This window comes from Alnus glutinosa, chromosome 12, assembly GCF_958979055.1.
Source record: "Alnus glutinosa chromosome 12, dhAlnGlut1.1, whole genome shotgun sequence".
Classification (NCBI taxonomy): Eukaryota; Viridiplantae; Streptophyta; class Magnoliopsida; order Fagales; family Betulaceae; genus Alnus; species Alnus glutinosa.
Window position 1 is genome coordinate 19144893 of NC_084897.1, and position 24818 is coordinate 19169710.

General features: G+C 41.1%; 1 protein-coding gene across 3 annotated transcripts in view; it reads left to right on the forward strand.

Annotated features, from left to right (window-relative positions):
- The window catches only part of LOC133851003 (uncharacterized), a 69162-nt gene that overhangs the window by 38363 nt on the left and 5981 nt on the right, over positions 1–24818 (forward strand). For 2 of the 3 annotated variants that reach the window (XM_062287288.1, XM_062287290.1), the window contains 21 exons: positions 3336–3484; positions 3589–3716; positions 3802–3859; positions 4074–4171; positions 12836–12923; positions 13072–13137; positions 13220–13279; positions 19603–19689; positions 20067–20253; positions 21013–21056; positions 21140–21271; positions 21380–21511; positions 21605–21657; positions 21736–21784; positions 22082–22140; positions 22994–23133; positions 23222–23403; positions 24074–24202; positions 24296–24381; positions 24476–24591; positions 24705–24817. In XM_062287288.1, the coding sequence (XP_062143272.1) occupies positions 3336–3484; positions 3589–3716; positions 3802–3859; positions 4074–4171; positions 12836–12923; positions 13072–13137; positions 13220–13279; positions 19603–19689; positions 20067–20253; positions 21013–21056; positions 21140–21271; positions 21380–21511; positions 21605–21657; positions 21736–21784; positions 22082–22140; positions 22994–23133; positions 23222–23403; positions 24074–24202; positions 24296–24381; positions 24476–24591; positions 24705–24817 (2156 nt within the window). The remainder of the gene's footprint in view (positions 1–3335; positions 3485–3588; positions 3717–3801; positions 3860–4073; positions 4172–12835; positions 12924–13071; positions 13138–13219; positions 13280–19602; positions 19690–20066; positions 20254–21012; positions 21057–21139; positions 21272–21379; positions 21512–21604; positions 21658–21735; positions 21785–22081; positions 22141–22993; positions 23134–23221; positions 23404–24073; positions 24203–24295; positions 24382–24475; positions 24592–24704; position 24818) is intronic. The other variant, XM_062287289.1, reaches the window with a different exon arrangement.

Consider the following 24818-nt stretch of genomic DNA (forward strand, 5'->3'; position numbering starts at 1 on the left):
CACTCTCCCACTCTCACTCTCAAATCTCAATCCCAGCTCTTCCGCTGCACTAGTCCAATACTCACAGAGCTCAAAGAGATCCTCCACCTCCGCTGTACTAGTCACAACCAGCCGCTTTAAAACAAAACTATTTATCTACTTGGATGCTTATGGGTCAGAAGTTTGTTGAGATGAAAATATTCCAGCTGTTGTTGATGCCTATCGACTTGTTGTAGATAAATCTGTGTGATTACCGAGCACGGTAGATTGGTATGGATTAGTACAAACTTATGAGATGATGGGCATCATTCTATTCGCTCCATTACTTCTGAAAGTCTGTATTCTTACAGTCAAATGCACAATGGCTCAGATAGAGGAGTTTCTTCACCCATTTCGCCCAATTGTTGAAGAAGAAACTCATCCCATTTTGCCATTATTCTTTCAACGGGTAAGGATGGCTCAATGCTAATACGTCGTACAGATGTTGAAGCAAAATCACAGCTTGAACGAAAGGGAAAGGAGAATGTTCTTGAACGAAGGAGGAGGAGGAATAGGGGTGTGTGTATAGAAAGGCATCCAAGGAGAGATGATTTTTTCTGATTATAATAATGTATTGGGTAGCTACAGTGCTACCCAATGCATTGGAAAGCACTATAGCTACCCAATGGTTTAGGGAAGATATAGAGAATCTACTGCATGTGACTTTTTGTAGTTTTTTTTTTTTTGAGATTTTACCTATATATAGGGAAGGGAAGGGGTTTTAAGGTATTTGCTGGTAGTGCTCTTATTCCAAAGAAATCAAGGGCCGTTGATATCAAAGAGTTTTGACCGATTAGCTTAGTGGGTGGAGTGTATAAGATTGTGCCCAGAGTTCTAGCTAATAGGTTGGAATTGGTTGTGGAGAATATCATTTCTAAGCCTCAGAATGCTTTCATCAAGGGCAGGCAGATCCTAGACTCAGTTCTCATTGCCACTGAGTGCATTGATAGTAGGCTTGGCTATGAGGTTCCAAGTCTTCTATGTAAGCTGGATATTGAAAAGGCTTTTGACCATGTCAATTGAGATTTCTTTTTGTATTCGTTGAAGATGTGCAGTTTTGGGGTAAAATGGTGCAAATGGGTGGCTTATTGTATTTCATCTGTGCGCTTCTCAATCTTGGTGAATGGGACCCTGTTAAGTTTATTTAGTGGTTCCCGTGGCCTAAGACAGGGAGATCCATTGTCTCCCATTTTCATTATTGTTAGGGAAGTGTTAAGTAGAATGATTTCAGCTCTTGTTATCGAACTTCAAGGTGGGGTCTAGGAGTGGTGATGCTAACAACATTTCTAACCTTTTGTTTGCGGTTGACACCTTGATTTTTTGTGAGGCGAATTTTAAACACCTGTATATTTTGTGAAGTTTGTTTTTATGCTTTGAAGCGGTTTCTGGTCTGAGTATTAATTTGGCTAAATCAGAGCTAGTTCTGGTTGGCAATGTTATGAGCATTGAAGGTTTGACTAGCATTTTGGGATGCAGTGTATCTTCCTTACCATGAAGTATCTAGGCCTGCCCTTGGGAGACTTGTTTAAAGCCAAGTCTATTTGGGATGACTTGATTGAGAAGGTAGAGTGTTGTTTGGCTGGATGGAAGACGATATACTTATCTAAGGGTGGGAGAGTTACCTTGATTAAAAGCACTTTAACTAATGTTAATTTGCCTACCTACATCATGTCCCTCTTCCCCTTTCTTGTTGGCATAGTCAAGCGCCTAGAGAAGTCGCAGAGGGATTCTTTGTGGAGTGGCATGGGTGAAGAGTTCAAATTTCACTTGGTCAACTAGACTAAGGTGTGTACTCCAATAGCGGAAGGAGGGTTGGGGGTTAGGAGTTTACTTGTCTTCAACTGGGCTATCTTGGGGACGTGGATGTGGCGCTATGTTCATGAGAGAGAGGCTTTTTGGAGGGTGGTTGTTGATTCTAAATTTGACAGTGCTTGAGGTGGGTGGTGTTCTAATGAAGTTCATGGGTCACATAGGGTGGGGTTTTGGAAGAATATTAGGAGGGGTTGGGGAGAGCTGTCTAGCCACCCGGGGAATGGCTCCAAAATTCGTTTCTAGCATGATGTTTGGTGTGGGGCTCAATCTCTCAAGTCATCTTTTTCGGACTTGTTTAACATTGCCCGTTTTAAGGACGTTGCTGTGGCGGACCATTTGGAGCTTTCTAGTGCCTCCCATAAGTGGAATATTAACTTTCTCAAAGTAGCTCATGATGGAGATGAATCACTTTACCTCACTTTTCACCTTGTTGTATTCCATTAGAGTGAGACGGGGCGATGATGACAGACTTCGTTGGATTCATTCCAAGAGAGGGTTGTTTGATGTTAAATCTTACCATAAGGTTCTTGTTCCCCATGGTATCACTCATTTTCCTTGTAGGAGTATTTGACGGAATAAGGCTTCCTTGAGTCTGGCTTTCTTAATGTGGCCGGCCGCCTTAGGAAAATCCTCACCATGGACAATCTAAGGAAACAACATATTATTGTGGTTGAGTGATTTTGTAGGTGTAAGAAGAATTGGGAGTCAGTAGACCATTTTCTACTCCATTTTGAGATCGCAAGTGCTCTTTGAAATACTATCTTTAGCAGTGTAGTGCTGGTTTGGGTTATGCCTAGAAGGGTAGTAGATCTCTTTGCCTGTTGGAGACTGCCAGGGGCTAGATCTCAGCTTGATGCAGTCTAGAAGATGATTCTGCCTGGCCTAATGTGATGTCTGTGGAGGGAAAGAGACGGTCGTAATTTTAGGGATTACGAAAGGACCTTAGTGCAATCAAAGGATTTATTCTTAACTCTTTTTCTTTGGACTGCTGCCTCAAATTGTAGTTTTCAAATTTTTATGCTTTTTTAGATCTCTTCTTTGCTACTTGCTAGGCTTCTCTCTTGTATACTTCTTGTGTACTTGGGTTTTGTTTTTGCGCTTTTTAATGAATTTGCGATTACGGTGATCATCATCTAGCTAGATCAAGGGACTTGAACATTTCACTGAAGCAGAACTAAGAAGTCTCATTCAGGTGTTGCCTGAGGAGGTGTTTTAGCATAACTTTTAAATATCACAACAATCTGCTGGCTAATAGGTGAGATAGTGAACCATAAAGATTCAAAAGGATTTCTGACTATGCATAGAGTCAGCATGGATTGGGAGTTAAGTTCTGTCACACTCGGGGATGTAAAGTTTGGAAACTTTTTTGACATACTTTAACGCATTCATATTCATTCTAAAAATTAGCTCTTTTTTTTTTTTTTTCCTGGCCTTGTAGAGTTCATCTCTTAGCATTATCGTGATTCTTGTTGCACACAGAATTTGATGATATGTATCTTCTGCAGGGATTGAGTGGAGTCTTGATAATGATGCATCCAATGCTGCAGTCTTGGTTGCTAGTGAGGCCCATTCGATAACTTTGGCAGTTGAAGGTCTGTTGGGTGTGGTCTTTACAGTTGCTACTTTGACAGATGAAGCTGTTGAAATTGGGGAGGTACATGCTTCCCTTTTCTTTTACTTTCCCTTTCTAATACTTTTTGAGGAACATGTCATATGCTAGCATGATGGTCATTGCTTATTCTCTCTTGGTGCAAGTAGCTTGAATCTCCCAGATATGATAATGATCCACCCGCAAAATGTACTGGGAAAACTGCTGCTCTCTGCATCTCAATGGTTGATTCTCTGTGGTTGACCATTCTTGATGCATTGTCCCTTATTTTGTCCAGGTTTGGTGAACTTTTCTATTAAAAGATCTTCTAGTCTTAAGAAAAGATGAATTTCTGTGTATCTGACCCGAAATAATTTTGGAAGGTCACAAGGAGAGGCTATTATATTGGAAATTTTGAAGGGATACCAGGCATTCACTCAGGTACAACAATTTTAACATACTGACTCAACGGATAACTATTGCTGTCATTTTGTCTTTGTTTTATTTCAAGAGTGAAAATATAGCATTCTTAAGTCATGGTTCTGGTTTAGGTACTACTGTTGATATAAGTGGCATCAGCTTTAATCTTTAAGCAAAGAATTTATTTTCAATTGCCCTATCGTAGATGATGATAGTTTGTATGATTGTGCCACAGGCATGCGGGGTTCTTCGTGTCATAGAGCCTTTAAACTCTTTTCTAGCATCTCTTTGCAAATTTACAATCAATTTCCCCAGTGAAGCAGAAAAAAAGAGGTATTATGTTGTTAATATCACTGTACCATCTCATCACTCATGATGCTTGTAGCTTCACTATTCAAAGATGGTGAGAATCTATTTATTTTTCTCTAAACGCAGGTACCGTAGTTCTTTGTATTTTTATATTACAAATTTGTACCATTTGCTAACATTTGGTGGCTCCTGATATCTCTTATTATGGTTTTACTTTTTGTTTTTCTTTTGTTCATTCCCCCCCCCCCCCCCCCCCCCCCTGGCTAGGTTAGTCACTTTGTTTCACATAAGACACCTATAAGTTTGCATGTCTTCATTTTGTTTTGTTTAAAAACCATGCTGTTTGTTAAATTATGAGAATCCTTCGCTTACATTATCGTTTTGTTGGACCATTATTATTACTTTTTTCCCTTTTTACTTTATAGTTACTTATGTTGACGTGGTAACAGAGGATGAAAATATATTGATGTTTCTTACCACGAGGTTTAGACTTGTTAAGTGGATTTTGGAAGACACCATAGTAGCCAAAGCCATTCTCTTACAATTGCCTATGTTAAGAATCGTTGAAAGGAGTAGGGGTATCTCTCATGCAGTACATTTGGGAAAGGTGAGCATGGCATGGTTGTCGGAGATAGTAGAGGCTCTAATTTTGGAGGAGGGCTGAAGGAGTTCACAAAATCCTAGAGGGTTGGCAACACCGCTTATTGCTCAGAGATGCTCAAATTGCCTATGGTTGCTATCTGGTGTTGGCGGAATATGGTGGTGTTGGGCGGTGTGGTTTCATTGTTGTATCGGAGGGCCAAAATAAGAGAAGGGGTGGAACAATTGTGCTTTTGAGCTGCGAAAGGTCGCATCTTTCTTTGTGGTGTCATTTGGTAGTGGACGAAGAGGTGGAGCTGGTGCACTTCTCCAGCCAGCATATAGCAGTGGTCATGCATTGTCAAGTGTGGTGGTAATGCATTGTTGAGTATAGTGGTCATGCATCATCAAGTATTGTGGTTTGATGCTTTTAAAATCAACCCTTGTTGGTGGGTCAATCAAAAGGTGTGGGTGTCAAGGGTTTGGGCCCGTTAGGGGTCAGAGTTAATTGCATGACCTGGCCCAGGGTCAAACCCACCCTTGTGGAGGGTGAATTGCGGGCCAGGGGTCATGCTAATTTGGGGATGGGCTTGGGTTCTAGTGTTGGCTGTGCGAGTGCAGGCCCAAGCTCTGTCCGAGCTTATGGTTCTCTGCTGGTTATCTGCGTGCTTCGCCGGTGGGATCTGTAGCAGCCACCGTGCAGTTGAGAGATAAGGGGAAGCGGATTTTGAAGGACAATAGTTTCAGCTATGTCGCCTACAATGATTGGTCTAAGGCCTCGCCGGAGTATGCGCAGCAGCTCCATGTGCAATCCCCAAGCTCAAATTTCCCCGCGTTTACGTTGAGAAAGATCGTTCAGGTTTAGGCCCTCGGTCGTGAGTTCCGATGATGATTTTTCTTGTTTGGGAAGTATTTTGGGTTTGAGCAGGACTTTAGTTTCTAGAGGTGATTCTATCACTGATGGTAATCATTTGGGTTAGGGCGATTTGGTGATAGAAAAGGAGATCTTAGTGTCGAATCCTTTCAAAGCTCCTTGTTTGGATCACTCTGTTGATGAGGTAACCTCTAATCCTTCCATTTCTTCTGATTTGGTAGTGGTGGTAAAAGGGAAAAAAAGGATATCGTTGGGATTGAATCTGCCCCTGTTGTCATCACTCTCAGAGCAGTCCAAGGGGGGGGGGGGGGGGGGGGGGGTTGTCTTAATGTGGGTAAGGAGATGGGTCTTTCGAATAAGGGTAAGGAGAGTGGGTTGGTTCCTAGGGAGGGTTATTCAAGTTTTTTGGGTGTTAAAGACTGCTAGTTTGGCTGGGCTTGATGTGTGTTGTGTAGAAAGGAGTTGTTTTTTCCATGTTCGGATTGGTGCTATGCGCTCGGGAGGAACCCATTGTTTGTGTGCCTCTGAATTGCTGTTCCCCTGGTGTGTTTGTCAAACCTGAGTGTTCAGGGCCAACAGCTTCTAGCTGGGTCCTGTAGAAGGTGAAGCACATATGCCATTATGTTGGATTATCATGTTAGGGGTTTGAAGGGGAACTAATAGTGTTTACAGCCATTGAAGTGAGTCATAACCGGGAGGAATGGGTTTCCAACTCCAAATCAGCCAACAGAGGCAAAAGAGAATTAAAAAGATTGTCATGCTCCATCAATTTGATTCTACGAGTGGCAGTTCTAGTTGAAGCAGAGTAAAGGGAAGGGGTAACCCAGTTTGTCCATGAAGTTTAAATTGTTATCTTGGGATGTAAGAAGGTTAAACAAGGGGGAGAAACGTCTTAGAGTTCAAAATATGCTCAGAGATTGGAAGGTAGATGTTATTTGTCTTCAGGATACTAAACTAGAGCTTATGCCTTGTAGTATGGTGCACAGAAGACCGAGATACTTTGAAGGAAGAGAGAAAACTCCGCACCCTTTCAAGGCTAAGTCCATTTGGGATGATGTAGTGGGCAAAATTGAAAGATGGCTGGCTAGTTGGAAGATGATGTATTTGTCTAAGGGTGGTAGAGTTACCCTTATAAAGAGTACTCTATCTAATCTCACCACGTATTTCCTCTCTCTCTTCCCCATTCCTTCTAGCGTTGCTAGCCGTATAGAGAAGCTTCATTGTGATTTTTTGTGGGGAGGTCTTGGTGAAGATTTCAAATATCATTTGGTTAGCTGGTCCACGGTTTGTTCCCCTATTTCAGATGGTGGTTTGGGTATCCAGAATTTAAGGACCTTTAATAAGGCTTTATTAGGGAAGTGGTTGTGACGTTATGAGCATGAGAGAGAGGCCTTGTGGAGATCAGTTGTGGATGCTAAGTACAGTTCTACTTGGGCTGGTTGGTGTTCTTTAGATCCCCCTGGGTCTCACGGAGTAGGGCTTTGGAAGAACATCAGGAAGGGGTGGAGCTTATTTAGTAGTCATACCAGACTTGTTCTGGGAGATGGTTCCAGGATCAGATTCTGGGATGATGTATGGTGCGGAGAGATGCCCCTTAAGGAAGCTTTTCTAGGTTTGTATGACATTGCTTGCAACAAGAATTCTCTCGTTGCAGCCCATATGATTCTAGAGAATGGATCTTTTCAGTGGGATGTTAGGTTCATTCGAGCGGCCCACAATTGGGAGGTGGACGTCTTGGCTTCCTTCTTCACCTTATTGTATTCTATCAGACGTGATCGTGATGGGGAAGACAAGCTTTGGTGGTTTCCTTCACGCAAAGGGAAGTTTGATGTTAGATCTTTCTATAAGGCCATCTCCAGCAGAAGCTTCATTTTAACCAAAAAGTCAAATTTGACTATTTTTACCACTTTTTCTTCATCCAGCAGTATAGTCATCTTAATTTTTTTCTTAACTTCAGCAACAGTGAATAGCCACTATTGGCTATTCACTGTTCACATGTTTACTATTTTTTTATTGTTTTTTTCTCTTCCCTCTTTCTCTCACTCCTCTCTCTCGCGTCTCGCCCACCGGAGATGACGAGGTCCGACGCCGACGCCGACGCCTCTCTCTCTGCACTGACGCCGCTCGGAATAGACACCGGTCTCCTCTCTAAGTGCCGACGCCGAGGTCCGACCGAGCCTTCCAAAGCTCCAAAGCCGAACGAGACCGTCCTTGACGACCCAGATGTCGCCGCCGTCTACGTTCGTTGCTGGCCGACTCCACCGTCTTCGTCTCCAGGAACTCCACAATCTCCAGCTTCCCCATCGTCAGATCGCCCACCACATGGTACAAAAACACCATTCTCAATCCCCCGTTTGTCTGTCGAGAAACACCAAGGAGAAGTAAAGAAAATGTTGAATCCGGCTTCCCCACCGACAATCGACCGCTCTAGCCACCATCGACCGCACCAGCAACCATCGACTGTTCTGAGTCTTGGGTGTGGGTGGGCAAGGCTGGTTTGGTTCTGGGTCTTGGGCGTGGGTGGGCAAGCTTGGTTTCAGTGGTTTGGTTGTGGGTTTGATGGGGTTGGCCGGTTGGGGCTGAGGACGGAAGAGAGAAAAAAAAAAAAAAAACAATAAAAAAATATTATTTAAAAAAAATAAAGAGTGGGATAGATATTATTGTTGGAGTGTTTTTAAGATAACCAGTAGTTAAAATAGAGATTGTCACTTTTTGAGTAGCTACTTTAACTCCAACTGCTGGAGATAGCCTAAGATACTTGCTTACAAGGAGACAGCTCATTTCCCCTAGAAAAGTGTTTGGTGGACCAAGGTTCCTTTAAAAGTGGCTTTTTTCGCTTGGGTGGCTTTTTTTGCTTGGGTGGCAGCTTTGGGGAAAATCCTTTGGACAATCTCAGAAAGAGGCAAGTCATTGTGATTAATAGATGTTGCATGTGTAAAAAAAATGAGGAGTGTGTGGATCATCTACTCCTACATTGTGAGGTCGCTTGCGTTCTTTGGAATGCCATTTTCAGTCGCTTCAATCTGTCTTGAGTTATGCCTCCTCGGGTGGTAGATCTATTTGCTTGTTGGTGGACGGGTGGTCGCTCTCAGAGTGCGGTTGTGTGGAAGATGGTCCCTTGTTGCCTCTTATGTTGCTTGTGGAGGGAATGCAACGATAGACAGTTTGAGGATAAAGAAAGAACCATTGAGGAGCTCATTTCTTTTTTTCTTTCTTTCTTTGTATTCTTGGACGGCTGCGTTCTCTGCCCCTATAGTGATTAATTATCATGATTTTCTTGTATTGTTTTCCTCTTCTTCTTAATTGTCGTTCTTGTATACTCCCTGTGTACTTGATCGCTCTTTGCGCTCTTATTGAATTTTTCCCTTACTCATCAAAAAAAGTATGGTGCATAGTTTATGGGCTGTACATGTAGATTGATGTTGTTTAAATTCAAGGGGGAATCCAGTGGTATTTTGCTCATGTGGGATGGAAGGGTGGTGGAGAAAATTGAAGAGTGTGTGGGAGAGTTTTTGATTGCCGATTCTTTTAAAAATGTCAAAGAAAATTTTCTTAGGCTTTTGCAAGTGTTTATGGCCCTAATGCCGATTGTAATAGAAGGCTTTTATGGGATGAATTGGCTGGTTTGCTTAGTTGGTGGAACTTGCCTTGGTGCATTTTTTTTTTTTGGGAGAGAGAGATTTCAATGTCACTCATTTTCCTACTATGAGATCGGGTGAAGCCTATTTTTGTCTATCTATGGTGGAGTTCTCAGATTTCATTTTTGAGCAAGGGCTTATGGATATTCCTCTTGTGGGAGGTTCTTTTATGTGGTCAAACAGTAGAGACTCTCTCTTGTGGTATAGAATTGATAGAGTTCTTGTTTCGCCTGACTAGGAAGCCATGTTCTCTAATTTGACCCAGAAAAGGCCGCCTAAACTGTGCTCAGATCATTCTCCTATTCTTTTCGATTGCGGGGTTCTTCATAGAGGTAGAAGGTATTTCAAGTTCGAGAACATGTGGTTAAAATCCAAGGATTTTGTAGATAGGTTGAAATAGTTGTGGACCTCTTATCACTTCCAGGGTTCTCCGAGTTACATTTTGGCTCACAAACTTAAGGGTTTGAAAATTGATTTAAGAGTTTGAAATGAGGAGGTGTTTGCCAATATAGAGAGAAAGAAAAAGCTTATTTTGGAAGAGTTACAGGTTCTTGAGGGTTTGGAAGAAGAGAGTCTTAAGTGAGGAGAAGAAATTGAGGAAGGCTATAATGATTAATGAGTTGGAGAGGACAATGCTTTTGGAGGAGGTGAGGTGACTTAATAGGCAAAAATTTCTGGCACTGTTGTTAAGAGAGGGTGACAAATGCACAAAGTTCTTTTATCGAGTTGCCAATTTGAATAGAAGGAATAATTCCATTGAACAATTGGCGGTTAACGATAGATCAGACTGAGATCAAAGAACACTTTGTGTAGTTCTACGATAGCTTGTTTCTTGAACGGTATAGTTGGCGGTTTGGTTTGGATGGCTTGTCTTTTGATTCCATTGGGGAGGGGGAGGCCATTTGGTTGGAGATAGCTTTCTAAGAAGATGAGGTCTATGAGGTGGTGAGAGTAGACATCATGAATGTTTTCCACGATTTTCATGCTAGAAGGTATGTTTGAAAAAAGCCTCAATATGCTACCTTCCTTTCTCTTAGTTCGAAGAAATTAGGGGCCATTGACATTAAGGACTTTCGACATATTAGCATAGTGGGTGGAGTTTACAAAATTGTTGTCAACGTTATAGCTAGCAAGTTGAGTTTGCTAGAGGAGAAGATTATTTCCAAGCCTCAGAATATGTTCATCAGGGATGGACAGATTCTAGACTCTTTCCTCATAGCCAATGAGTGCTTGGAGAGTAGGATTAGATCTGGGAAACCATGTGTGTTATGAAAGTTGGATATTGAAAAGGCTTATGATCATGTTCATTGGGAATTTATTATTATTATTATTATTTTAATTTTTGTATGTGCTGAGGAGATTCAATTTTGGGGATAAATGGTGTAATTGTATAGCACATTGTATTTGTTTAGTGCGCTTTTTTGTTTTGATGAAAAGTACTTCAACAGGTATTTTTGGTAGTTACCGTGGTTTGAGTCAGGGAGACCCTTTGTCTCCCTTGCTCTTCGTTATTGTTATTGAGGTGTTAAAGTAAAATGATTTTTGCAATAAAGAATGAGGGTCTTTTATCAAGCTTCTTGGTGGGGTCTAGGAATCTTGGTGCCTTCAACATTTATTGTCTTTTGTTTGAGGACGATACCCTAATATTTTGCAATACAAATTCAAATATTCATAACTTGTGTTGTTTGTTTTTATGCTTTGAAGCAGTCTCAGGTTTGAGGATTAATTTGGCTAAATTAGAGTTGGTTCCCCCCATTGGCAATGTTAATAATGTTGGAGGCTTGGCTAGCATTTTGGGTTGCAGGGTCTTTTCTTTGCCTATGAAATACTTAGGTTTTCCGATGGCAGCTTCATTTAAAGCAAATCTATTTGGGATGGTGTTATTGAGAAGATAGAGTCGTTTGGCTGGATGAAAGATGATGTATTTGTCAAAGGGTGGGAGGGTTACCTTGATTAAAAACAATTTGTCTAATCTGCCTAATTCATATCTCTTTTTCTCCTCCCGACTATCATATAGAGAAATTGCAGTGAGATTTTCTGTGGGGTGAGATTGGTGAAGACTGAAGAGTTCAAATTCCTCTTGGTTAGTTTGTCTAAGGTTGGTACTGTAATATATGAAGGAGGGTTAGGGGTCTGGAATTTGCTTTCGTTCAACCGAACTCTTTTGGGGAAGTGGCTTTGGCGTTAAGCTCATGAGAGAAAAGCCTTGTGGAGAGTGGCTGTGGATTCTAAATATGGCAGTTTGTATGGTAGTCGATGTTCAAATGAGGTCCATGGGTTGGATGGGGTGGGGCTTTGAAAAAATATCAGGAGGGGCTGAGGGAGTTTACTAGTCATTACTAGATTTGAGGTGGGTGAGGTTTCAAAATTAGATTTTGGCATGAAGTGTGTTGTGGGGGATTAAGCCCTCAAGATAGCTTTTTTGGACTTATTCAGTATTGCCCGTTTAGGTATGTTTCCGTGACAGACCATTTGGAGGCTTTCTAGTGACTCTCATTAGTGAAATGTTAACTTTCTTAGAGTGGCTTGCAATTGGGTGGTGGATTTCTTTACTTCATTCTTCAATTTGTTGTATTCCCTTTAGATTGAGACGGGGAACTGAAGACAAGCTTTGTTGGGTACGTTTCAAGAGATAGTTGTTTGATGTTAGATCATACTACAATGTCGTTGTTCCCCATGATAGTACTCATTTTACTTGGAGGAGTATTTGGCGGATTAAAGTCCCATTTAGAGTGGTGTTCTTTGCTTGGTTGGTCGCTTTAGGGAAAATCCTAACCATGAATAACCTAAGGAAGCATCATGTCATTGTGGTTAATTGGCGTTGCATGTCTAAGAAGAGTAGGGAGTCAGTGGGTCGCCTTCTACTCCATTGTGAGATTGCCAGTGCTCTTTGGAATACTATCTTAAGTAGTGTCGTACTGGCTTGGGTCATGCGTAGAAGAGTGGGAGACCTTTTCGCTTGCTGGAGTGCTGCAATATGGAAGATGGTACGGTCTTGCCTTATGTGGTGTATTTGGAAGGAAAGAAATTATCGAAAGTTTGAAAACCGTGAGCAGATGGTGGTGGATCGAAAGGTGTTTTTCTTCAAGACTCTTTACCATTGGGCTGTTGCCTATGATATTCATATTTCTAGCCTTTATGTTTTTCTTGATAATTTTTCTTCTTTTAGTTAGGTGTTTCTTTTGAATACTTCTTGTGTACTTGGATTGCGCTTTTGTACTTTTTAATAAATATGTTGTTATTATAAAAGAAAAAGACATGGTAACAGATTCTAATAGTTATGTACTGTATTAATCTCTACATATGCGTGGATATGTTTGGAACAGTATCTACTTTTATATCTTTAAGGTTGCTTTACAAGACAAGCTGTGTTTTGACTATTGAATGAGGCATCTAAATGTAAATAGGTTTAAAAAAAATAAAAAAATTTAAAAAATGGATTTAAGAAAGATTCCTTACTTTTCAATCCGCATTTTCAATTACACCTTAGGTTTGTAGCTTCACGTCTTTAATTCAACATTTTTCTGGTCTTGGTTTCTACTTTGAAGATTTAAGTCCCCTGACAATGTTGAAATGGGATAACAATTGAGATTTCAGCAGTTCGTTACAGTCGCCTGGGTCAAAACGCTCTGAACAATTAGTTGATCAAAGGGACAGCATTGTGCTTACTCCTAAGAATGTGCAGGTAGTTAATTCAGCTACATATTTTCTGTACCTTTTACCAAGAATAAAAACTTTTTTCGACAATTTATTTCTAAAGAAAATGGTTTCCTTGCAATTATCTGGTTGAACAACTATTTGTATAGTTGATTATAGTTGCTCTTTCAATTTAGGCCTTGAGGACTCTCTTCAACATTGCTCATCGATTGCTTAATGTGTTGGGACCATCCTGGGTTTTGGTACGTTGGCTGACATATTATACTTCGTGTCAATAGCTTCTTTTTTATACTTACATTAATGTTTTATGAAAATTAACCGTAGGTGTTAGAAACTCTTGCAGCTCTAGACCGAGCAATCCATTCTCCACATGCCACCACACAGGTAATTTTCTTAAAAATATTTTAAATGTAAAATCCTGCCATTATTAATTGAATCATAGTTGCTTCATGTAGGAAACTAGATCTTTGAAATCATATACCTTTGAACATACATTTTTTGATAAGTAAGAAGAGAATTTTATTAAAAGCGTAAAGGCGCCCCTAAGCATACATGAAGTATACAAAAGGACACCAAAAAGCAAAAGAGGGGAAAGGGAAAAAACACCCGAAAAACCCAAAAGAAAAAACCCGAAAGACCCCTACAAAACAGCCCACAAAACCCCGATACTAATACATCGCAATAGTCCGCTTAGCCTTGCCCCTACTAGAACCTAACCCTCTAGCATCATAATTAATCGAGCACTCTAAGTTTTTCACTTCACGACTCCCTTTAAACTTAGAAGAGGAAACTGAAGCCTCAATGCGATGCTCCGCATCAATACTAGTCATGAAATCTAAAAAGCCCTCCACATTCCCCTCGTGGGATAATCCTAGAGTGTTAACACAGAAGCTAAGATCAATCGCAGCCCCAGGAGAATCACCAATCGCCTCAACACCACTTCCCCGCGAAGAATTCCCTTTGATCTTATGCCGCTTCCCCATACTATCCCGATGAAAATCTCCCTCAATGGCATCCAACAAAGCCAGGGCCGAATCTTCATCCTCAGCACCATCGGACTCCCACTCCAAGAGTAAGTCTGGAGGAATTACGCCCAAGGGGTGAGGAGAGTCACCTTTCTCTCCCTGATCCCACAAAACAATCTCCCCAGATGGACTAAACCCTACCGGCCACTCCTGAGATTGGATCAATCCATTCGAGTTAGGATTCTCGCCCTTGTCACCGGTCTTCGATTTGCAATCGCTCAAAGGGGAGGGAACTCTCGGGAGAAGGAAACCGCGCCGAAGACCCACTCCCCCACTTGGCATCGGCAGATTCTGAACCACAGACCCGTCCAAAGCCTGGGAAGTACCCGAACACTGTGTCATCGGCGAACTCAAAGCTGTCACTGCCTCATCAATCAGGGAAATATCCATCTTACTCGCTTTGGCCTTCGATTTCCGCTGATACCTCATGACCGATTTTGTTTCGGACGGGTAAATGGGAGCCCCACTGTCCGCCATCACTGGAAGAGACAAACGAATCCTCTCTCCCAACGCATCCGCCCCCAAAGAGGGAAACTCAAATCCTTTAGGGCCCGACTCCAGTCCCCCACGCAGACCCGAGGTTAAGCCACACACAGACCCTTCTAAACGCATGTTGGGCTTCGCCGCACACACTGAGATATCTTCAATCACCGCCGTGCACACGCTAGGAAGCTCTCCAATATCCGACAACCCTCCATCCATGCCAATCGTCATCTTCTCCGACCTAGACCCATCTTGCCGGGCCAAAACCGGATGAGCGGATAAAGCCGGAGTCTCCACCGGGGAAGAACCCCCCATCAACGACGAGCCTAACTTGAACCCCCGAACGGTAGAACTCGACCCGTCCACGGCTTCCGGCGCCGAAGAGCCCAATCCTGAAATTCCATAGTCCAACCTCGCTTCGTCGAGACCACAAACCTGATCCGGGAAAACCCCCTTAGCCTTCTTGGGGTTGGGCTTAGAGCCCAACTTCTTAGAACCATCCTTACAGCGTGGCCTACTAAGCACAGCTGAGGAGATCCTGCACCGGCCCATTTTCAGCCCAACAGAAGAGCTCCTACTCCAGCCCACGTTAGACCCACTCACCCAATCCAGCCAAACTCCAACCTGTTCAAGAATCTTTCTGCAGACTCTGACATCGCTGTCCCTTATACTGCACTTTCTGACTTTTCGAACCTTGAAGCCATCGCCACAGAGGTCTTTCCCCGCCGGAACCAAAAGGCTTTTCTCCCAGGCGTAACAGTCCACCGCCTGCCGAACAATCGCGCAAGACCGGTCCTTTAACGGGAACTGCTCCTCGCACCAGGCCGCCTCCTCCTGCGCGACCAGATTCCGGCCACCAGAGGCAGAGATGGTTGGCGTCGAGCGAACCGCCTCCGCGAAAGACAGAGGTCCCGCAGCCTTTCCGAACCAAACCCCACCTCCTTCCCCCTTGACTTCTCTTCCGGCGAGGAACCACCGAGCCCGCACCCTACCGCAGTACCAACCACTTCTAAAGCCTTACGCAGCTCAGTGATAAACTTGAGCCAACCCCATCCACCCCGCCCCTCAGGAATGCGAAGAAACCCTCTCTGAACGCCCACCCCATAGACCGCTACCTCCATAAACCTGCCATTAATGTTACCTCCAGTGCGGACTATCGTCACCTTCGCCCCCTCCCTGAAAGATTTGACAGAATCGGGCATACCATTACCACCCCTCAGCACCTCCATAGTCGAAACCAGCCAATCGATGCACTGGTTGCTAAGGAGTACCGCACCGGAATAAAATTTCCGATTTTCTTCCACCCTTAGCACTGACACCCCTTCAATAACCGAGAAGACAAACGCTTTTGCCTCCACCAGAAATCGTCTATCCATCCCTCACAGCCCAAGCGTGACGCGCCTCAGAGCCCTAGAAAAAGTCGTCTATCCATCTTGACTGAGGGCCAACTCCAGTAAAACGAGACGAACCCTTCAGTCGCACCCAGCGAGACAAATCAGAAGCAAGAACTAGCGTGACGCGCCACCACTAGCAGGACCGAAAGGAAGGAGCGGGAGGAAAAGATGAGAGAGAACGGAGAAAATTCAAATTTCAATTAGACCCGACCCACTCTCATATAACCTCAAAATTAGGCTGTTGGGTATGTTTTCACTACCTCCTCTAAATACCACAGGATGTTCCTGTGAATTATGACCTTCACCTAGGATGTCATTATGTCGGCAAATATATCCTGTCACTTGTTCGGCTGTACTTTGGCTTACATGGAGCTGAATTGTTTTCCTGGTGTGATTGTTGAAACATGTTCGCTTGCTTATTTCTTCTGGGACATTGATCTGCAAAGCTTGAGTAGTCTATGCACTGCTTTTCTTCTCTAGCATAATGACTCAATTTAATATAGAATTGCTATTTTCTTTGTCCTTCCCCCTTTTATTTATTTATTTATTTTTATTTTTATAAGTAATTGAAATATCATTGAACAAAACCAGCCTTCGCCGCCACTGGAGGTCCACTCGCCGCCACCCAAGTATGCCAGTAGGCCTAAAAAAACTCCAAAACAGACCAGAAACTGCCAAGAACCAGGGGAGACAGCCCTTCACGATCGATTTATCCAAAAATCACGCCACCCAATGATTGGAGGTCGATCGTTCCACCAACTCTCCACCAGTCACCAGTGGTGTGACCCATATTCCGCCTAGCAGTCCTCTGCCACGACATTCACTTTGGGTTCACCAGTCACGCTGCCACAGTGATGTGGGTGCAAGATGGTGAACCCCATCAGATGGATTTGCACGAGCACCGAAACAGTAACAAAACCCAGAAACGAAGAGAATCCAGAAAAAGAATGCTCTAATACCAAGTAGCAAAGAAGAGCGAAATAGAGAGGAAGAGAGAAAAAATCTCTTATTCGTTGACGATTCTTTCATACGGTTACATAGGTTTAAATAGAAAATACCTACAGGCTATTATGGAAAGAAATAATGAAAATATTACAATCGGAATAATAATATGAATAAATCAAGGAGAATCAAATCATAGCGTATCGGTAGTTTCCATCTTCAACACCTTTCTTCTTTTCCCATTAATGCCAAAGGAGCACCACCCATGTCGTACGACAGCAAGCCACTAGTTGGACGTAATGGAAATGGAGCTTTGCTCCCCCCATCGAAAGAGATGTCAAGAAAAGCCACCCCATCCCCCCCCTGCCCGCCAGATTACAATGAACCCTCTCCAACCACTACCCGTGTACTTCACCCCCTCCAAATACCAGCCAGAGGCCCAGAGCTATTAGCACATCGTTGTGCTAAGCAGGCCTTGTCCCCGTCCCTCGGCGATTTAAAAAAACTCGGTCGACACTTCTCCCTGGACCAATTTGTCCACGGTGGTCAACAGCCATACAACATTCACTTTGCACTGCTCGAGGTGCCCTAAGCTTCTTTTAACAAAACACAAAACTGAAGACCATGCTACAACTGAAAGCTCAATAGCTTTGGTCTCTACACAACCAAATCAAGAACCCCATCACAGATAAGCATCCACCGTGGGTTCAACCATGCCAGCAACCAAGAAGACACACACACACAAAAAAAAAAAAAAGACGTTGGCACGCGCCGATGAGAGAGAGGGAGGGAAGGGGAGATAGTTTAGAGTGAGAGAACATCACTTCGATTATTCCATTGAGTTTTGCCCCATCACCATTGATTATTCCAGATCTGAAGCACCCCTTTTTCTTTCATAGAGAGATCCAGTCATCAATCAATAAAAATGGCCCTATTGACCAGGATTCAAACAGGTCAATCTTGTTGCATCTATTGATAGCATTCTCTCAAATTAATCCAAAGAATTAACCATCTGGGAAGAGCTCCTAGAATGTCTCAAGATGGGGGAGCAAGAAAACATGAGTGCCTCTTGTGATCTTTCTCAAGCAAGAAGAGACAAACTTCAACTTTTAGAAAGAAGCTGATAAGTAACCTTGATTGTACGTAATAAGGCAGCCCTACTCTCATCAATCACCTTACAGTAAGTTTCTCCTATGCTGTATAAATGTTAATAATTTATTAAAATTATGTTTTTTTATATACTAGTGATGAAAAAGAAAAATCTTATTGATGTCTGGCAAGGCAAGTATTGGAGTGTTTTTAGCTCCCCTTGACTAATCTAAGCTTGTCATTGCTTTTACACTTTGAGGGAAAATATTATTCCTCTCGAAACTAGTATAGGTGCAATATTTCCGTGAAATTATATATGAATGAATGGTGCTACATAGTCATTTTGTTTAAGCATTGAACTAAATTGATATAAGATGGTGTGGAAACCTGATGTGTTGCTTGCGTCTTTTCCTGATTTGGCTTCCACTTCCCTTTCCTCTTAGCACTAGATAGCTTGAGTGTTGTAATCGTAATTAAACAAACCTCTGCTACTTCATGTGTGGGCTTAAGAAAATATAATAACATGTCTGATGTGTTATTGGGTATGTATGCTATACAAGAATTTATTTGATGCGTAGTGCACTGACTTTTACTTACTAATTAGCAACTGTATTGGAACCCAAGTGACTAAATCCAGCCCGAAAGGGTCTCTTTGGTGTGGCTTCCTTCTCCCGAGCGGTGTGGTCCTTCCTTTGACTGGAGTTGGTGGGTCTCCTCTCTCTTCAGCCTAGTCTGTGGGTGTGCAGATGATGGGCCACTAGGCGTTGGTTCCCCCCCGAGGCTTGTGGTCTCTCCAATGGTGAGGTGCCCTCCTCTATTGTCGTCTTCCTTAGAGGTGTGTGAATCTTCGAGGGGAGGTGATTTTAAAGGAGTTGGTGGTTCTCCTGAGGCTGTGATAGATGTTAGGTTATGTTTCCATACTTTGGGGGTCTCCCACGAGAGGAATGTCAATGACTTTTTGGAATTATTGGCTCAAGTTGATGAGGAGCTGCGTCAAGAGGTTTCCGTCTCCACTGCTAAGTTTAAAGGGAGTAGAGGGATGAAAAACTCAGAGTGCTCGATTAATTATGATGCTGAGGGTTTTGGTTCTAACTAGGGCAAAGGCAAGAGGGCCCTTGCTGTGATGTAATGGTCTCTGGGTTTTGAGGGCTAGATCCTGTTGGGGTGGTTGTTTCCTATTGTTTTGGGTTTTGCGGATGTTTTTCTTTTTTTCTTTCTTTTTCCTGTTCTGGTGTCATTTTTGTATATTTCCTGTATGCTTAAGGGTGCCTTTACGCTTTTTATAAATTTCTCTAATTACCTATCAAAAAAAAAAAAATTCTATGACCAAAGGTATTGCTTATATGTGTGTGGATGTAATGGGCATCTAATTTTAGGAAGTACTCATGTGCAACTTCTACATAAATGGTTGGTTGCACCATCTCTACCAACAAACCTCCTTTCAAAACTTCCATCGATTAGGCTTCTCATAAAGCTTATTCTTGAATTTGTGATTTCCTGAATAGGATCCTAATGTATCCATTGTACTTATTTTTCTTATCTAAAACATTTGGTAGATCAAACAATATTGTAATTGGCTGTAATTGCATAACTGGGGGTGCAACTTTGATGGGTTGGATTCATTTGTTTATTATCATGTGAACTATATATAGCATAACTCCTTATGGTCTTGAGTTAATTTTAATGGTTGATTATTTTTGCTCAAATATCTGTTAATCCAACAGATGTTAACTCTGTCATAAAAGCTTACATGTCATCATTATTGTATCTATAGGAGGTCTCCGCAGCTGTCCCAAAGCTTATGAGAGAATCATCTGGTCAATACAGCGACTTCAATATTCTCTCTTCTTTGAATTCTCAGGTAAGGAAAGCAAGTTAAGGCATCTTTGGAAACTGAGTTTAAGGTTTACCACATCTTTGAAACCCTTTGTTTTTTTAAATATGTTTTCATTTTGAGAATTTACTGGTTTTCTTGTTCTTTCCAGTTGCTAATGGCCCTGTATTCTGAAAAAGAGAAAGTAAATGTTTACTACATCTTTAAATGTTTCCTGGAAACGACCAGACTTCAAGAGAATTTTTGATAAAAAAAAGTTTTAAATTGCCATGCCAAATACGTTTTCAGCATCATTGAAAATGGGCCCGTGATGATCTTTCTTTTCCTTCTATTTTACACAATTACAGGCAACGTATTCTAACCTTTTGTTTTCCTCTTTTTTCCCCTTTTTTCTGTTTACAAAGCTTTTTGAGAGCTCGGCATTGATGCACCTAGCTGCCATTAAGTCTCTCCTTTCTGCACTACATCAGTTGTCACATCAATGCGTAGCAGTGGCTTCAAGTGCTTTTGGACCAGCATCAAGTCAAAAATTTGGAAGCATCAGTTTTTCAGTGGAGAGAATGGTTTCCATCCTTGTTAATAATCTTCACAGTATGTAATGCTAGTGATTTTGCATTCTGTGTTTGCATATATTTATTGCATGTATGGCTTTTCAAATTAATAAGTTATAAAGATAATAGAGGATGTTGTTTGTTTGGTCAACTACAATGTGCTGCCATTTATACATTACATACTTGCCATGTTTGAATTCGATTTGAAGTCTGATTTAGAAACAATTTGTTATATATATATATATATATACACACACAGATATATAACAGCACTTCTTGAGGCTTCACAGAATATTCACAAGTTATATTGTAATTTCCCAATCTTTTCATAATTTTTGGCAAAAAAATAAATTAATACCCTACAATGGCTACAAGTATTGAGACCGTTATTTTCTTCCTTGTCATTTCTGATACAATGCAAACCTACTACTGGCCTTTATCCAACTTTCCTTGACTAATTTTCATGGTCTTTTTATCTAGAGCAATTCAACTTCAATGTTGATCTTGAACCTGCATATTCTGACATGTCAAAACATAGTAGTTCTCATGGAATTTATTGGATATAACAGAATGAGCGTCCCTGACAGACATCACTTTCATATTTTCATTTTCTCTTTTGATTTCATGTTCGACACTTCGCTCCACTGTTTTGGTGTAACAATTCCATGACTATTGACTCAGTGATAATGTTTCCTGCCTTCTTGTTGGAAGTTTGTTGAGTTATGACAACTGTATATATGGATAGAGTTGTTTTGTTTCTGTTATTTGATTCATTCTGAATTTATCTACCGTATTACAGGAGTGGAGCCATTGTGGGATGAAGTAGTTGGCCACTTTCTTGAGGTGATGATGTTCAATATTTCTTTAATAACATATGATTGTAGCACCATTTACATCCTTCTTGACATCACAGGAATATTTTGCAGCTTGCAGATAATTCTAATCAGCATTTACGAAATATGGGACTTGATGCATTGGATCAATCAATATGTGCTGTTTTAGGTTCGGACCAGTTCCAGGACAATACACCATCTGGATCCCATGGTACATCTGAGCAGGTGAGAATATTTGCCTCTTTATGGTTGAAGTTGGGTATTTTATTGTAAATAGGGATTGGTATTGTTTGTCATTGACTCTCTCTCTCTCTCTCTCTCTCTCTCTCTCAGATGGGAACCAGGCTTGCAGAGTTGAGATCACTTGAATGTTCTGTCATATCTCCACTGAGGGTTCTTTATTTTTCTACTCAAAACATCGATGCTCGTGCTGGTTCTTTAAAAATTCTACTGCATGTATTAGAGGTAATATGTTACTACAAGGGACTTATTAGTTTTGCTTTCATTCCGTCGCAATTCTCAGCCTATTCATAATTTCTTCTCACAATCTTCTTACAGAGGCATGGAGAAAAATTACATTACAGTTGGCCTAATATTCTTGAAATGTTGAGGTTAGCCTTTGCTTTACTATATGCATCTGATTGCTGGTTCCCTTCCCATGATTCATTTGATATTCCTTTTCTGTGAAGGTCTGTAGCAGATGTATCAGAGAAGGATCTTGTCACTCTGGGATTCCAGGTTAGAAAATTATCCGATTGAGATTTTTCTGAGTGCAAGATGTGCTGTTGATTTCATTACTCGTTTTGGCTAAGGATATGCACAGACAGATTAACAAACATATGTGTGCATATATAAAAATAGAAATGGGCTTTGTATAATATGCAAGAGAAACTACTTATCAAAAAAAAAATAATATGCAAGAGAAACTACATAATACATTTTATAGAGCAATCATTTGAAGTTACTATTTTTTTTTATTGTATAATGGTCTGGTCTGTTCTACATATCCAATCTGACTTGTGTATTTGTCTGTAGAGCCTACGAGTCATTATGAATGATGGACTTTCAACTATACCGGCAGACTGCCTTCATGTGTAAGATCCTTTTGTTTTTTGGCCATGCTTGTGTAAGATCCTAAGTTTGGCTTTTGTTACTATTTTACTAACATTTTCCTTGAAAACTATTTCTGTTTTCCATTGACTACTGTTTTTTGTTTTTCCATCATTACTTATATTTTTCTTTTGGGAAAATATTTCAGAACCCCTTGTGCGTTTTCAAATTTTGTGTTTTAGACCTCAGTTTTCAATTTGGCCATTTTAATACCTGAGTTTACAAATATTTTAAATCTAAGACCTCTAGCCATTTTTCCCTCAAATAAATAACAAAAATGATATGAAAATACTATTATGCCCTTCCATTAAAAAAAGTTGAAAACAAAACCTGATGAGAAGGGCATAAAAGTAGTTTACAACTCTTGGGGGTGTAGTAGGGAAAACCAAATTGAAGGTAGATGTTGAAGCTATGATATTAGAGCTGAAATTTGATTGATCATGGATAGTCTTATAAAATGAATCATGGTCGTGCAATTAATTTCTTCCACCTCCCTTTTTTCTCCTTTTTTTTTTCCTGGGTATAAAGGGAGCAAAGCCATGGCTCCTCATTATAGTCTTAAGTCTCGAAAGGAATGGAGGAAATAAGAGGGCTTAGGCTGGGCTCCATTGAGCAGGCTAGGGCTGGGCCTGACCTTCAAAATAAGGTCTGTGCAGGCCTTCATATTTGAGCCTTACTGTAGGCTGAAGCCTGCCCTAGACTCCAGCCCCCACAAAATGCTCAGGTCTATTTGCAAACAAGAACTTATTCATATATGGTTGTCACTGCAACATGGAGAATTATGAGGAACACTGTTTACACATGTTGGTCATACTGATATTTATCTGAATATTGCAGATGTTTAGATGTGACTGGAGCCTACAGTGCTCAAAAGACAGAGTTGAATATAAGCTTGACTGCAATAGGCCTCTTATGGACTGCAACTGATTTCATTGCAAAGGGGCTTGTCCATGGGTCTGGGGGGGAAAAGGAAACAGGTTAATGTCATTGTAAACTAATTAGCTCATCAATTGCATTTGCTGTGATTTATTAAAGTATTTGGTTTTTCCTCACTGTATATTTTAGGAATTTTGGATGTGCATTCTATTCCAAAGCAAATGGATGGTGAAAAGACAGAAGAACTAGCACTCAACATTTCTTATACTATGAACGAGCAATCTTCCCTGATAAATATAGTTGACTGCAACAAGTTGCTATTCTCTGTTTTCTCGTTACTTCACAAGCTTGGAGCTGATGATAGGCCAGAGGTAGGATTTCATGTCTGTGATAATGGATCGCATTGTACTATTATACACTTTTTCATTGGTGACTACTCATCAAAGCAAGGCCTGAAAATTCCAAGTGATGGCATTTTTTTTTTTTTTTTTTTGAGTAAACCGATGTTCTAGAGATTGTTTCTTGGATGGTTCTACTATTTTCATCTTATAACATGGTTGTTGATTTATCAGTTATAGCATCATAAAGAAGTCTCTTGTGACCTTTAAAGAGAATCAGAGTACTGATGGCTCAAGTAGATTCAATTTGCATAAGAATGCTTCTATGTTTCTTTTAGTTAGAAATTTTAGGATCTGGATGTTTAGGCCCAGTTTGGCGTTGCAGTTGAGAGGGCCAAAAGCTCTTGTGGGCCCTGAGAAAAGCTTTCAGCAAATTTATTTGTGTTTTTGGCATTACATGCAAAAGCACATTGGTCAACAGATGAAACTAAAAAGCAGTTAGCACAGAGAAGTAGAAATTTGGAGCTTTTCCAGATAATGAAGAACTTGCTTTTTTCCCTTCTCCTTGCATAATTATGGATCTTCCATTTTCTTTTGCATATTGGTTACCATTTACCCGCTGCAATGTAGGTGATTGTGTAACATTTACACCATTGTGGCTGTTTAATATACCTGTCATGGCTGAACCCATTCTACGTTTCAGGTCAGGAATTCAGCTGTCAGGACACTTTTTCAAACTCTCGGAAGTCATGGGCAAAAACTATCAGAAAGTATGTGGGAGGATTGTCTTTGGAATTATGTTTTCCCTACATTAGATCGTGCGTCTCACATGGTAAGCTGAATTGATATTTAAATATTAAGTTTGAGAGCTTTTTTACTCCAAATTTGACTTCTCTTTCTTTCTTTGTTTTTTCCCTTGTTCAAGGCTGCTACTTCATCAAAAGATGAATGGCAAGGGAAAGAACTGGGAACTCATGGAGGAAAAGCAGTTCACATGCTCATACATCATAGGTAAGTGAAGTTTAGAATATTAATCTTGATTTGAAAGGCTTTTCTGTTTGCCCCCAATTGTAATAACATATCCTTATTTTTAATGAATATGCAGTCGTAACACAGCTCAGAAACAGTGGGATGAGACACTTGTACTGGTCCTGGGTGGAATAGCACGTATATTACGATCTTTCTTTCCTTTTCTCAAAAGCTTAAGCAATTTCTGGTCAGGTAGGTTTACCATTGAGTTTTCCTGTATCTGGCTTCTTCTTTTTTTCAAGTTTTTTTATTTGTTCTTTCTGTTATGAGTCCCACAAGTATGACATTATGTTTCATTTCTGCAGGATGGGAATCTCTGCTCCTTTTTGTAAAGAATAGCATTTTAAATGGTAGCAAAGAGGTTGCTCTCGCTGCAATTAATTGTTTACAGACAACTGTTCTTTCTCATTCTCTTAAGG